Source organism: Aulostomus chinensis, chromosome 1 (assembly GCF_037954235.1).
Source record: "Aulostomus chinensis isolate RoL2024-O1b breed Wild chromosome 1, RoL_Achi_v1.0, whole genome shotgun sequence".
Classification (NCBI taxonomy): domain Eukaryota; kingdom Metazoa; phylum Chordata; class Actinopteri; order Syngnathiformes; family Aulostomidae; genus Aulostomus; species Aulostomus chinensis.
In genome coordinates, this window is record NC_141320.1 from 67079003 (window position 1) to 67094765 (window position 15763).

The 15763-nt window shown below is 47.6% G+C and overlaps 1 protein-coding gene across 2 annotated transcripts in view; it reads left to right on the forward strand.

The window, feature by feature from the left end:
* ahr2 (aryl hydrocarbon receptor 2) overlaps positions 1–15763 on the forward strand; it is a 52230-nt gene that overhangs the window by 24880 nt on the left and 11587 nt on the right. For both annotated transcript variants that reach the window (XM_086202533.1, XM_086202534.1), the window contains exons 3-4: positions 14642–14811; positions 14900–14989. In XM_086202533.1, coding sequence (XP_086058659.1) covers positions 14642–14811; positions 14900–14989 — 260 coding nt within the window. The remainder of the gene's footprint in view (positions 1–14641; positions 14812–14899; positions 14990–15763) is intronic.

Here is a 15763-nt window from a genome sequence, read left to right on the forward strand (position 1 = left end):
AGCTAACGTGGTTTTATTAACTGAAAAGCAAGCATTTATTCTTTCACTCACACTTTCTTTCATTCATTCATTCGCTCTCAGCCTGCTGATTAGTCGTTATTGCTTGTAAGAACATGGCTTTGACGAATGGGTCCCTTGATCAAAAGTGAAGGGGCTGAATCTCATGACTGAGCTAACATGCGAGTCGCGTTAGCGCTCAGCCGCCAGCCGGCTCCCTGTTTCCTCATTTATTTAAACAAACAAGCAAACAGCTCTTAGGTGCATTACCGCCACCCTCAGGCACCTGGAGATGCTAACATGAAGGGGCCCTCCCAAGGTGCTACTGTGAATCAAAGCTGTGGTTGTGTGATCAGCGATCTAGAATGATAATGTTCCCAAACAAATGAAATAAGCTGCATGAGAAATCGCATTTAACGGTGAAATTTAGTGGTGTTGTTTCCTTTTGGTTTCACATCACACACCAGTTTGCTAATCTGGCCAGCGAGGAAGTCTGGTGGCGAGCGGCGGCGGTGAGATTATTAAGTGGACTGGAGCTGGACAACATCAGAGAGATGATCTCACGTCTGATTCTCTCTCAGCGCTGCTCCTCTTGTTTACATACTTGAGCTCCTGCAGATGAAAGAGGAGCCGGCGCCTCCCTCCAGCTGGTTCAGACATGTCGGCAAACTGGCCGTCCTAGCCGCCGGGCCCAAACACCAAAACAATGGCTCTGGTTGTGTAATCACTCTACACACTGAAGAGAAGTCTGCTTTAACCCTGTAATGGCGGCTGAACGCAAAACATAAAATGACTGACTGTGCAAAACAGTTGCTATTGTTGGTTGTTCTCTCCCTGCGTGACGCTGCGTGGGAGCGCCCACGTCCGAAACTGACCTGCATTGAGTGCTAACCTGAAAATGTTTGCTGATGCTAAGACAGCAGACTCAACTGAGACGATGTCACGAGGAGCAGGGAGCCTTCAGTGAAACTGGAGCGTGCGCGCTCATGTGCACGTGAAGCCACGCCCCTCTGGCTGTTTAAAGGTTCTTATCATGTGTTTCCTGTAGAGCTTCATGTGTCAGCAGCTGACGGAGCTCTTGAAATGATCAGCGTCCATGTGTGCCGCAGAAATATTTTTAGCCATGTGGTGTGTATTTTTAGGAGCCTGTAGGGATCGGCAAATAAAACCTGCCGTCCTCCCCCGCAACGCCGAGAGGGAAGGCGATAGATTCCCAGCTCAGACAGATCTGGAGTCTGGTTTTAGGGTTTGGGCTTGAGTGCAGGGGCTCACGCCCTGGACAGACAATGGAGTCAGGTGATGAGCGGAGTTCCAGCGAAGGCACAGGAGGAAAGTGTGTGTGTTTTCAGCTGGATCTTTGCACTCAGGGCTGCCTCCTCTTCCCCGAGAGGGAGCGAACACAAGGAGATGATGGATGGAGTGATGGATGGATGGAAGAACCCTGGGAGGTCTTGTGGTCAAAGAGTCAATAATTTCAACTCATTTCCACTCGCATAATCACGTGGATTCATAACAGGTCGTTGCGAAGCCCTTCACACTCATCCCCGGCTGTCTCATGCTAGCGGGAGAAAAGCGTGGGGGGGGGCTGAAGCAGCTGAGACACGTCCAGATAGGGAGTTTGCATGAATGAAGGCAGCAGAAGCAGTGAGGAGGAGGGACATCTCCTGTCAATCACCCACTGTGGTCAACGACAATGTTCTTATCATCTTTTGGTGGCTTCCAGTTTGGGGGCGGAAGCTCCCGCCTCCTCCGTGACCCTGCACAGGACAGGCAGCCATGATAGTGAATGGATGGAGCTTCCTGTCAGGCAGGAATTCAAACGTGGGACACTGATGAGCTTGTGCTGAACTTCCAGTTATTTCCAGTTGCCGTTGTCGACATTTTTCGTAGCAGCGGGACATTTAGAGGTCAAAGGTCGAGGTCACCGATGCACAGACGACTCCTGCAGGAATTGAGCAGATGTCACAATTCCCATGAAAGCCCAGTAGCGAGAGAAGATGAAGTGATGTTGTTCTGCAAAGGAGCGTTAGCGTCCCCCCGGCGTTAGCTTCCCCCCGGCGTTAGCGTCCCCCCAGTGTTAGCGTCCCCCCGGTGTTAGTGTCCCCCCGGCGTTAGCGTCCCTCCAGTAGCGCTCGTTAAGCCTCGTTAGAGTTGAGCCTGACGTACGTGATGGGAGGAAGGATCTCTCTATTTCTACCTCCCGGCTGGTGAAGTCAGACTTTCTCACAGTGGACTTGTGTCTCAGCGCTCCCGTCTCGGCGTCCTCTGCAGTGCAATTATCTCTTTGTTGCTCCAGTTCCCGCAGCGTATTTGCGTGCAGCGTTTATGCAGCAGAAGCTTTGTGGAATATTAATGTGACGACTCACCGGAAAAGAATGCAAACATTCCCGGGTTCCAGTGTCTCTGAAGTGAGGATTTACTGCTTTGTTCTGGTTTGTATTATTAGAACTCGCAGTATTTGGGTTTGAGTCCGAAGACACCACTTTCTTTTTTGTTTTGGATTTGTCACAAACAGACCAATATATAATGGAACTGCAGTGCCATGTAAAGAGAGCGTCCATCTTGGACTGCATTTGACTGATGTGACAGTTTTAATGAAGCAGATCCATAATCCAGGGGGACGCCGCAGCTCAGAGATCCTCGTCAGTGTGGCGGCCGTGACGTGACGCTGGTTTGGCCGTTGCTGTTCGGGTAAATCATTGCAGATCGCCAAAGATTGTGAAGCGCTGACGGAAAAGAAGCAGCGTTCTCATGCAGGCCGTGTCTTTCTGTCTTCAACCGCTGGTGTTTACGGACAGAGCTGACACAAAGTCACGCTCGGCTTGTGATTTCTTCAGCCCGACTCTGCCTTGATGGCGTTCAGAGGCTCTCTCGCTCCGTCGGGGGACGAGCGGCTCACCTCCGGTCCCACTTGGGACTGTTTAGGTTGGGAGGGTTCTGTGGCGCAGCCGCCCAGCAGTTTACATTGAAGGAGTTTCTTTCCAAAACACTATAAATCTATTTAGGAAAAGAAAATGGATGCCTGATGTCTGTTGCTCAATAATAATTAAGACAAACATCTCATTGTGACATCTGAGGGATGCTCGCGGAGCGCCTCAGGGTATTTGAGTTGGACGGACGCACTCTGGCAGACAAGGTGCCATGCTCTTCAAGTGGGTTGTCACAATTAAAGTCTCGGTTCTGCATAGTTTCCACTTTTTACTTTCAATTCAGATTCGTTTCCTAACTAGACATTCTGGTGGGTGTTCAAAGCCTTCGCTCCGCTCTGCTTTGTCCTGGAAACGTTTAGAAGAGTGAATTCTGAGGAGCTCTGGTGGGCTGCTGCCGAGGAAAGCTGGGATTTATGGCAAAAATGAGAGCATCAGTACAAAATGGAATGTCGCACAATCATCATTTGGATTGTCTTGTTTTTTTGCAGGTCAAAATTGTAAATATAATAAGACAAAATGGCCGGACCGGAAAGGTTTCTGGTGTTGGAAGAAGCTGTGAGAAGCGGGACTTTAACTTTCTGCTCATTGTGTCTTTTTTTCTCTTCCATGTACGATGACTTCCGTCTTCCACCTGGAACTCCTGACCGCAGGTAAGACTTCCACGCTCAGTAATCAACTATTTTTCCCGACTTGAAGTCTCAGTCATGTCAGTCTCGTGTCTCAGCAACTGTGCAGCGAGTCATCACCTCGGGTTTGACACGTGCGTTGATTTCTCCCTGAAAGGACCGGGACGGTTCACCCACGGTGTGCAGGGTGGAGTTTGAAGCCTGACGGCTGCAGTTGTGCGCTCTGGTTGTGTTTTGCGCTCGTAGTTGCAGGAGATTGATGGTGTTGCTCTGCAGGGACCAACCCACCCAGCCTGTTTGACTTCATTCACCTCTGCTAAACTGAGAAAGTTGATGCATTTTCTCACCGCTGCTTCCATGCTCTGCCTCCGCTGGACAGGATCTGGGCAAACATCAACTCTTCTCCTTCAAACAGAAACTGTGAATTCCTTTTGGTGAAAAGGAACAAGAGAGAGGATCCGAGAATGACAAGTTTTTCAGGGGGGTTTCATGCGTTTTGTCTGTGTTTTGTTTCTTTCTCTGCTGCTCTGACAGGTCCTAGACAAACTCTGATATTTAATAAGAGACCAATATTGGCCTCGTAGATCAGATTTCCATGTCAATGGCAGATGTGCAGTCTGGATTCGATTGCAGCACAGCCTCCGGGGAGCCTGGAGCCCGATCTTCAATCGGCCTTGGTTTAACTCCGCCTCTCCAACATCCAGCTGAGGGTTGTCACTCCTCACTTCAGCCATCAATGTCGGGAACGCCTCTCTGGTCGGCTCGATCAAATCTTGATGAATGCTGCCGAGTTTTCAAGTGGGTAGCAGTTTGTTGAGAGTTGATGGAAGGATGAGAGTTCATTCCAGGAGTAAAACTTCTCATGAGTGGACGTGACAGGAAGACGTGACGACAGTCATGTTTGACTTGGCGAACCCTGATGTATGACACAAGAAAACTGACGCTTAAATCAACCGCTTGTTGCCATGTGTGAGATCTGATTTGCATCAATGGCAATATCGAGGGTGTGTGTATTACCACAATGGCTGCCTGGCGCGACCACTTCCGCCTCATGCTACTCGCCGCAGCATGTGGCCGCACCTGCGAAGAGAAACTGGCATCTTTGAGGGTTTTAGTGGCGTCTGCTGCTGACGTGAGCTTCAGCCTGTTCATCCCCGGACCAGCAGCGTCTTGATCCGGACATCCAGAGCACTGACAGTTGTGAGGCTTGGCGAGAAGATCATCACGGGGAGTTTCACTTCTGCTGCCTGATGAAATAAATCGTATCTGCACTTCAAGACTTCAGGGAATCTATCACATGATCTGATGTACAGCAGTGGCCGCAAAGATCTTTGTCTTCATCTCATATCATGTGGAAGATGGATTGTGTAAATGCGTAGATTTGTATCTGTTAGCTTGATTCTTCTGCTTGAGACATCGCCGCCGCCGCCACTGCTGAAATGAGCTGCGTTTCATATTTGGAGGCAACTTTTGGCAGAATTCCTATTTTGATTAGTTTGCTGCCACCTATAAAGTAGGAGTCCTTCAGTGTTTTTAGTTGACAGGAGTCGATTTATTAATCAAGTGGACATTTAAAATACGGTCACCTACAAAATCACTTCCATTGCTGTGACATTGCCTTCAAAATAAAAGCAGCAACTCTACATGACAGTTTGAGGTTTTCATGATAAGGCTCGAAACACCAGCTCTGATGAAACCATGACCTGAAGTCATGTGATTCTGTCATTAGCAGCTAAGCTAACATAACTGCGGTTTGTGGTCGGTGCTGGATATTTACATTCCTCACTCGCCCCCTGCGGGATCGATAAGATGGGAGCTTCCAGGTGCTTGAGTTTGTCTGAGCAAGTAATTAAGGGTTACGTGTGGTGTAACGTTTACTGGCCTGTTCTTCAAGCCTGTGCTGGTCACATCCCTGGTCTGAGAGAGTCGCCTGTTACTGTTACTGGTCTGTGACTGTTACCCAGTTTGAAACCATTCAGTCGGACAGACAAACCTAGACACCCGAAGGGCAGCAAGACCTTGTTTCTGGACAAACCTGGAGACGAACTTCATGCTGTCTCATCCTGAAGACTTGTTTTTTGTCTTTAACTTTGCGTACAAGTGTGTTGCTCTAAATATTCGATAAAGGAGGGGAGGAAAAGAAGAGGGAGAATGAGGTGAAGAGTGGGTGAGTCGTTCACAGAGGAGGAAATCAGCCAGACATGATCAGACACACACACACGCTGCAGAGAACAGATCCGATCCAGCCAGCTCAGGCTGATCAAACTGATAGTGTTGCCATGCACTCCCTCACTAACTCACTCACACACACACACACACACACACACTCACTCACTCACACACACACACACACTCACTCACTCACACACACACACACTCACACACAGACAGCTGTGCCAGCAACGAACTGCATTCATCATATATTTTGGGTGTGTAACATTCCTGGCACTTGTATGTGCATTTTTGTACACGTTTTTGCATCACATATATGTGAACAACTTCCTGCATGCATGCACCAATGCATGCTGTGTTTGCACATGCTTAAGTGTTTTTTTTCCTGCATGTGTGAACACTGTATGTGTGTGTTTGGGCAGCTGCAACACTTGCAGACACACACACACACACACTCTCATAGTTTATAGAAGACCAAGTATAATATCAGATCTGGTCAGCTTGACTGGGTCTTTCGTAACCTTTCATTCAGTTCTTGGATTCTGACAGGAGTGAGACTTCTTCCCGCTCCGTAGCAGAAATGATCCCTCAGGCCTGAACAAAACATCTTTGAAAAAGCCGGCTCCCCTACTCCTCTTTCCCTCTCACTCTCTTGTCTAAATAAACTCTTTACACGCAACTCTGCTGGCTGCCAGCTCAGTCTGTCTGCCGCTGAGTGCTCCTGTCAGTCAGCACTCAGGGTTACAACCAGACCGCCAAGCTGGGCTTGAAGCCTGCCAGATCCTGTCATGATCTTTGACTGAGTCACTGGTTTAGCACCTCACTGACTCAACCGCTGACTGACTGAGATCTGTTTGGTTCCACCAAACAATGCAAGAGTGGAGCTGTTTTCACTCACGCTCTCGAGGACTAACCAAGCACGGCGGCGATGAGGTACGTTTGTCGTCCAACAGGAAGTGCTCATGTCAGGGATGCGGAACTCTGTTGCTTGTAGTCCAACAAGATGTTAACATCTCAGGGATGAAGAATTTTTGTAGGGATCCTGTCATGGAGGAGGTGTGTTTGTAGTCCAACAGGAAGTGGTCATCTCCTGGTTCCTCCCCCAACAGGAAGTGGTCTTCTCCTGGTTCCTCCACTAACATGAAGTGGTCATCTCCTGGTTCCTCCCCCAGCAGCCAATAGGATCGCTCCATGTGATTGTGGTGACTGAACCAGTAAATCAGCTCTGGTGAACAGAAGTTGATGATCTTCCAGGTTTAGTTCATCAAGATCATCTTCACTGATGAACCCTCTGATGATGCTGGAAGCCTGGATGCTACGGTTAGCAATGCTAAGCTAACGGTAGCCTATGGAGGAACTACACCAGGGTCACATGACTTCAAGGTCACCACCACTAAGCTTCAGGCTTCTTGTGTTCCCCCTGATGACCTTTGATGACCTCCATGACCTCTGTAGGCTCCTCTACACTCTTGTTAGCAACCCAGGTTTTTAATCCAAACGCTTTATTCAATGAATGGAGGTTTAATTGGTGTTAAGTGCCAACTCATGGAGCTCTCTTGGTAACCTGGCTTGCTTTTGGCCTTTTCCTGAGGTTCTTTTCCTCTCCGGTGCTGCAGTCATGGACAGACAAGGTCCAGGTGGTGGTGCTCTGAGGGGTGGACTTGATGAGCGCAGGAAGGCGGTGAGGTGACCAGTCGGTCCGCTGGTACCAACCTGTCGTGGGATCCCAGTCGTTTTTCAACCTGATTCGTTGCTCTTGTTAATACTAAATAACCTTACCTCCAATCCACTTGTGTGTGTGTGTGTGTGTGTGTGTGTGTGTGTGTGTGTGTGTGTGTGTGTGTTTGTGAGAGAGAGAGAGAGAGTGAGACTTCCTGTCCTCAATGGGTCTGTGGCACGACAGCGATAACAGCACCGCTGCTACATAATGCTTTAAACTCCATTACTGGTTGCTTCTCTATCACTCCCCCTTTCCTCACCCCTCCACCTCCTTCGACCTCCCCACTTACAAAAATCTCACCCCTTCCTCACTTCAGCTCCCCTCTCTCTTTCCATTTTCTTGTCCTCTGGCTCTTTCCTCCCCCTCTTACTGTATCATAACATTTAGCAGCTCCAAATTGGAGAGCATGTAATCATGCAAACCATTTAAAAGCCTGTAAAGTCATATCAGACGTGTGTGTGTGTGTGTGTGTGTGTGTGTGTGTGTGTGTGTGTGTGTGTGTGTGTGTGTGCAGGCAATCACACTAAACGCTTTCCCTCTTTCCTCGTCTTTTCCTTCGCCGGCCTCCTTCCTCTCCTTTCTTGACTCAGGATGCTGGGGGTTGAAAGTTCGCACGCGAGGCTGTGTGTGTGTGTGTGTGTGTGTGCGTGTGTGTGTGTGTTGGTGTGTGTGGGGGGGGGGGTAGAGATCATTTGAAAGTAAACAGCGACTACAGCAAATTAGCCACATTTCCATCAGTTGTGTTGAAGCGAATAGAGCAGCTTCCTGAACATCAGACCTTGTTTTCTTTCTTTAGGCGCTCCTTCTTTCTTTCTTTATTTCCTTCCTGTGTTTATTTGCCATCCTGGGTGGAGATCGACTTCATGACCTTCTGCTTTTTCGACAGTAACATTTTCTGAAAATACAAATTGCCGAACTCTTCTGCACACTTGGCTTAAAGGAAAGAATAATAATAATCCGATGCTTTTCTCCTCCAAAAAATCGTCAGCTCAGTTTCTGTCTTTTCAGTTTTAATGAAAAGTGTCTTTTTTGCCTTCCAGTTATCAGTGGGAACAAAGAGGCTTTTGTCACATTTCTCAACTTCCTCAAAAAAAAAAACAACAACCCAAAAACAGAGTTCAGTTCAATTTTTTTTGTGCATCTCATGGATGAGGTCGCAGCTTTTACTCACAATTTTTTTTAATTGTTGAAAAAATTGAGCACTGAAACGCACATCAACCGTTTACATGCTGGTCTGATTTGCTAAATACGTTTCAAAAGCAGAGTTTAGTTCAGAGAAAATGTCATTCATTCAAAATAAAATGCAATTTACTTGATATATTTGATGTATTACTTTTCTACACTTGATTATTTTGATGTAATAATTCAGAGAAATTCTTTGTAGCCCATCGGCTGCCAACATGCGTTTGGGTGCCTTTAGAATACAGAGTTGTGCAGTTTCACTGTGAGTCCAGCAAAGTGAACCAGGAGTCCTGCGAAGAAAGTAGTTTGAACTTGAGGAGTGATGCCTTCTGCGCGGATGACGATCGCAGTAACAGCTGGGAACGGCAACGTTTCTCCCCTCACCCTGCGCTGAGTGAGTGGTACGATCCGAGTTGTTCGGGGTGTGGTGGGTCATGTGCAGTATCAGCACGAGTGTGACCTCCTGTTTCGACACAGGAATGTAAACGTTGAGACATCTCCACCAGACTCAGCCTCACTGTAGCGTGCCAGGGGTCAAAGGTCAGCGCTGTCTTAGGGAGTTCAGGGTCAGAGCGAGAGTGTGTGTGTGTGTGTGTGTGTGTGTGTGTGTGTGTGTTTGTGTGTGTGTGTGTGTGTGAGATGAGTGAAACAATCCACAGGCTACGACAGCGTTTAACTAGACATTCTAATACAACAGGAACAGGTGATATTTGTCGTTGTGATGGGGCGTTTCAGTGGTGCTGGGTTGTTTACCCTCTCTGTGGGATTAACATTCAGGCGTGTCCATCAGTGAAATAGCTGTGGTTATCAAAGTGAGACTTTTTAACCGCAGAGCAGGAAGTAGCAGTAACGGGGGGGGGGGGGCAGGAAGAGAAGTTCAGCAGTGAGAAAACAACAAGGAGCTCTCATAGACACCCTAGGATGGGTTAAAGCCACCAGGTTGTGTTTTATTTATTCACAGTTGAAGGTTCCAGTCTTGGTATTCAGGGCTTTTCACAATAAGTCACTCGAGGCTCGGCCTGAACCAAGCCACCTTTCCTGGGTGTCATAAACTCCACCGTGTCATCAGCTTAGCTTGTTGGTCCATGAACTGGATTGAATTAAAGCTGAGGGACATATTTTCATGAGAATTGACCAGGGATGCATCTTGGCCCCGGGAGATCCTGTTAAATGTTGGTGCTGATCCAGGTGGGGGGGTGGATCCAGGACTTTTATTCAGTTTTCTTTCAGTTAATGTAGTTTTCATTTACGAAACAAAGAAAACCAATTAGGCCTCTTCCTTAAATGATTGTTTCAGTTTCATATTTGTGGTTGTTTTTCAAGTGAGGTCATTTTTCATCATATGTCTCCGGAAACGAGCCAGGCTAACACATGCATCCAAAGCTGCTCGTCAGGTGTCTGGCACAGAGAGTGGATACGCAGGTGGATGCTCCACTGCACAGAGCATTAAAGAGACAGAAGCTCAAAATGTCAAACTATCAAAAACCCGAACCAGCATTTAAACAAACCTGACAGAAGTGAGTCTGAAGTGTGGCTCACAAAACGCCACACGCATCAGAGGAGCTGTCATCAGGCGTCTTTTACCACTACAACACTCAGCAAGGAAACTCAATCAACTTTTAATTTGTTTTTTTTTTAATTTTTTGTAAATGTATTGGTGTAAAAGCAGAGGTGAAGCATCTGCCAGCCTGTTATACCACCCCCTAGTGGACAAATGTGTCATTTTTCCAGGGCACACGTCAACATGTGGCCTGTTCCTTGTGCACCAGATTGGAGAAAATGTCATGGATCAAAGGGACAGAAACATAAGAGGAAGCTACACGCATCAGACAACAGATGACCCGTGTTGCCGGGCAGGGCAGTGATTTAGAGCTCCAGACCAAATGTAGAGGCTCTGACAGGAACTCCCGTTTCCACACCAGACAAAGCTTTTTCTGTGCTTTCAGAAAGGCCTCACCGCTCATGCCCAAACCTGCAGTGAGAGGATCAGGGAGAGCAAAACTGAGAAGGAGAGAGAGAGAGCGCTGGTGAAGCTGATCTGCTTGTCAGAACCCCCCCCCCCCCCAACCACCCACCCACCCACACACACACACACACACACACCCCCACAACCATCCACCCACCACCGCCGCCACCGAACCCTCCATCCTACCGTCCAAAGGGATGGAGAACAATGACTCCATTCAGCTCTTGGGTTTCAAAGCCGACAGAAACCGCAAAGTGCTTAAGAGTGGGTGTTGGGAGATGGAGGGATGTGGAGAGTTAGCAAATATGATAGAGGGAGAGATGGGGAGGCACCGGGTTAAGAGGGGTTGCAGCAGACGAAATGATGCACTATGAGTCTGATGACGGGTTCAATAAGTGCGCTGGGGTTATTTTTCACTGGAGTCGAGGCTGACAATGATTGTTACCACAGAAGAACCGAGCCATTTGCATGTAAAACACGCAGCATTGAATACAGATGGAGACGCGCAACCAGCGACAGTGGATGGAAGTTTGTAAACGGGGTTTTATGTATCGGGATGGGATTTGTCGTCATTAGCGTTGGTTGACAAACCCGGCTGAAGTGTTCTGCTGTGCAGGGGCCTTCTGATTTGCCCTCTAAAAAGTTGTTTATGTCAGCGTTAAGGACCTAAAAAGAACCAGTAGTGTTCTAGATGTTCTTTACAGCCCCATAAAATTGAGTCAGAGCACCATTTATGTTGGATCCTAGGAGAATATGAAGAAGAAACGGCCATTACAATGTTGAATATTGATAAGTGAGCAGCCTCCCAAAGGAAGCTGGGTAAGGGGGGGGGCATGTCGGGCACCTTGGGGAGCCGTCGTCAGTGTGAAGCTGTGGAAGAAGAGTGGTGGTTGTTTTGGGGGTTTCCTGTCTTACTATGGCTCTGGCAGTTGTTAGGGTTCAGCTGTTTCTTGTTAAAGCTCAGTGCTGGGGGTTTGGTGGAGACAGAGGTTTTTACCACAACAGAAAAAGAAGCCAGGGGGGTTCCCCAGGGCACCTACGGCGATCCTCTCAGGTTGTCTGCAGACTCTTGTTTATCCAGTCAGTAATTTCATTGATTCATTTGTGTGAATTATAGATTTTAAGCCGACTTTTCTTGTCCTGTTTCTTTTCATCGCTCTTTTCTTGTTCCCTTCCTTTCTTTGTAGAACAAAATTAACACCTTTTATTTCTTCTTCAGTTTCTCTGGGGTACTAAAATAGCACATTATCGCTGTACTGAGACACTGAACCACTAAACCAGATTGCCTGCAGCTATGAGTGTGAGTATATGAGTGTGTGTGTGTTCGAGCATGCCCAGGCACCCCAACCCCCCCCCCCCCCCACACACACACACACACACGCACGCACACACTCTGTAGTGACACATACTTATGCTAAAAGCACACTGAATAACTAAACAGTGAAACAACAGTGAAACTAAAGACTCTAGAATCTAAATTCTTGCATCTACTTAAGTAAAAAAAGTCTTAACACACACGCACACACACACACACACACACACACGACATTTTTCTTTGAACTGCTCAGCTCTTTCTCCTCCGTCCACATTTGAATTCATACACCACATTTTCCTCGTCTGTGGTTATCTGCTGGTTTATTTTGGTGCTTGTACTCAAGGTTCTTTCACTCCTCATGCTCTTATTTATCTGATCAAATCTGCCAGTGAAGATGAGTCTTAGTTGCTCTTTGGTTGAGATTGAATCTCACTGGACATTTACAGATCAAATCAGGCTGGTTAGTTTGAAACCGATATGAACATTCTAGAGATTTCACAGGCAAAGCAGGCATCGCAGCTTCTCGTCTTTTATTATTCATTGGGCTCTGCTACAGAAAACAGCTGCACTTTCAGCGTCAGACAGTCCCACACGCTGCCGGCCAAAACTCCAAGTGTGTTTGAACCCCTCAGGATATTCATCATGCCAGCTCTCCTGGCAACGCCGCCGCTCCTCACACGCTGTGGGAATATTCAGAGTCAGTTCGTTCGTAAGAGATGGGGAGGCTGGGTGTGTGTTGAGGAAGCCGCTCGAGCTCTCACACACATTTGGTTTTATTCAGATCAATCGATGAAATATCCACTTAAATCTCTGCAGCACGTCAGCTCGCCGTCCTGCACGTTCAAGTGACGCAGCACACGAAAAGCCTCTCACAGGATTAGAAATTACAGCTTCCCCGAGACTTTCACATCCATTATGGTTTGAAAATCATAGGTTTCAAACTCCTCACCTCCTCCCCTGCTGATTAGATGGAAACCACCAAAAGTAACTAATAACCCAAACACTCAAAGCTTTTCCACTTCCTTTTGTCAAGTAATAAAAGAAGAAATGACCGCATTTAGAAATGGCTTTATCAACCCTCGCCGCTTCCCGGCCCGTCCTCTCGCCAGCCTCATGGGATTTTTTTGGTACTTCATGTTGAGCGAAAGTACATTTATTCGGCTCAATTGCTTAAACATCTGATTTATTTCAGTAAAAATACTCCTCATCACTTGGCAAAAGCTGAGCTCCACCATGCTTGGACTTGTCTAGCTTCTCTCTATCACATAATCCTTTTTGGGAAGCAGGCATTTGTTTTCTGAAGAAAGTCTTTGTACAGCTTTTTTAAGGAAGCGTATAATCCAAATACTCATTATCCAGCAGCTCTAAGTAGGACACACGTTTATGATGTTTCCATCGGTGGCGACGAAACCCTTTTGCATGCAAAAGCACTGTTAGATCTGGATCCCAGTTCAGATCGATGCAGCGTCTGAGGCCTTTGGAGGCTTCCAAAATGGCTGCTCCCTGCTGCGCTGGATCCACAGGAGAAAACGCTGGGTTATTTTGTGGCTCGGCCTGTTATCCACATTTGGCCTGGAGTTTTTGTGCTGTTCTGGTGTCAGACTACAGATAGTTAGAGGGCTTTGAAACCCGCTGCTGGAACCGTTCCTGTGCAGCCTGCATGCGGGACGAGCAGGGACACAGAATAATGACGACACCCGAGACTGAAGTTATAGTGGTGAGTGATTGACAGATTCACCACCGATGTGGTCTGGAACCAGCGGCTGTTCTCACCTGAGCCCTTCCTGCTTCATTCAGGGCTTTTTTGACACCTCGCACAGTCACGGCTGCAAAGCTGCACAGACTAACAGACAATGACTCTCAAACCACGCTGCTGCAGAGACGACATGTTGCATCCTTGAGGTGGAGCTGGCAGTAAGTTGGTACACATCGAATTTTCCCGTTGATACCGGTGCAGTCAGCTGGTTAGGTGATATTTTTGTTGTCAGGCAGGGTCGGGACGAAAGAAGAGTGTTCTTGCATGGATAAATTTGGCGGCTTCTCGGTAAGAAGAACCTGAAACTCTCAAATTGTCCTCATTTGATCTGTAAAAGCAAGAAATGCAAATTCAGGTCTGCTGCTGGATCGTAAATACACACAAGAATGTGATCAGTGTCTCACAAATGGAACCTGATAAATAAATCTGTCCTCCGCCTGACTGAACTGTGCACCACCTTCCGAAACCCCCCGCTTCCTCCCTCGGGGGGGCATTTGAAGCTTCTCAGGGCGGTTGTTATTCTCTTGCTTTTCTGCTGCTCTCACAGCGATAAGGTCTGCTTGATATGTGCCAGAGGAGGAAGAGGAAGAGGAGGAAGAGTTGGGTGACGGTGTTGTAAGATGACAGGAAACATCAGGCAGCTCCACCCTGCTGGAACCAGACAAGATGCGCTCTTCCTCTTCCTCTTTTTCCTCACTTTTCACTCTCATTTCAAAAGATCTTCATCAGAGTTTTGTCACAATCGGCCTGAAGCAGATGGAGCTTCTTCTGACACTCAGAGTTACGAGTGCAGTTGGTTTGAGTCCCTGTTGGTAGTTTATTGTTATTTGATTCAGAAAGATCCACATCGGACTTGTTTCCCCTCCAGAAACGCTGCACGGAACCAAAACGGTTCCGACTGTAATTTTACGAAAGAGAATGTAACTTTGGCGTCACCCCAAATTCTTTATCTGGTTTCCTCTCCTCTTCTCCTCCAGCCACCATCAAGAAGGGCCAGAATGGCTCCAGCTGGACCAGCGAACGGAGCCTCATGTTTGGGTCCAACAACCAGAACACGCTGACATCGCCCTCCTCGTCCTTGCACGCTGCCTCCCAGGTCACCTCCATCGATGGGGTCTCCTTCTCGGAGGGAGACCTGCTGCTCCAGGTGATGATCTTGGCTCCGTTTTGTTTTGTTTTACCTCAAATACACGAATGGCCTTGAAACAAATGAGTCATTGCTTTTGGGCCCTCAGGCTCTGAATGGCTTTGTGTTGGTGGTGACCGCTGAAGGCTACGTCTTCTACACGTCGCCCACGATCCAGGACTTCCTCGGTTTCCACCAGGTGAGAGGAGGGATGATCAATAACAATATTAACTCCTCTATTGGTTCTTTCAGCCTCTGTTGGAGAGGTCTTTTCATTGACACAGATGGTAAAAATACAGAATTATATGTATATGTAGGAACAGCTAAGGTACTGCGTAGAACCCTGGAGCTCCCAGGCCTCTGGTAGAGGAACCGAGCTAGAGGAGGACACAGAACCACCCTCATCTAATCATCTGATCTCTTCAAAAAGAAAATTGGAAACCACAGTTGACTCAGCTGGAACCGACAGTCATGTGACAAGAATTCTGCGAAAATTCATCTGAACTCCAGACAAGACGATGTGAAAAAAATTGTGGAAACAGCCTTGGTTTATGTGCCGTTTCCGTGGAGACACTGGACTTGAAAGGCGCTGGAGTGAAATATGAGTGCGCTTTCGGTAACGGGAGGGGGAAAAAAATTACAAAAACGCTTCCAGAAACTGAAGTTCAGGGGGTTAAAGGTTACAGCGACTGGAGCTTCTTCTGTCCTCCTCTCGTTTCCTGGGAGGAGGCTCACCTGCGGGTGCATCCCCTCAACAAGTGCAGCAGAGAAAGAGAAGGCTTTCCTGGGGAACCTAAAACAGTCACAACGTGGAGTGATGAAGGGCACGTGCTCCTCTGTCCTTGAGGGATGTGATTAAAGCCTCTCGAGAGGTTCATCAAGCGATTCAGATCTCTGACAGTAAAACATGGCCACTGATGCCGAGGATGTTGCTGTTCTGTGTGGACGAAAAGGCTCATTGAGCAACGTTGTT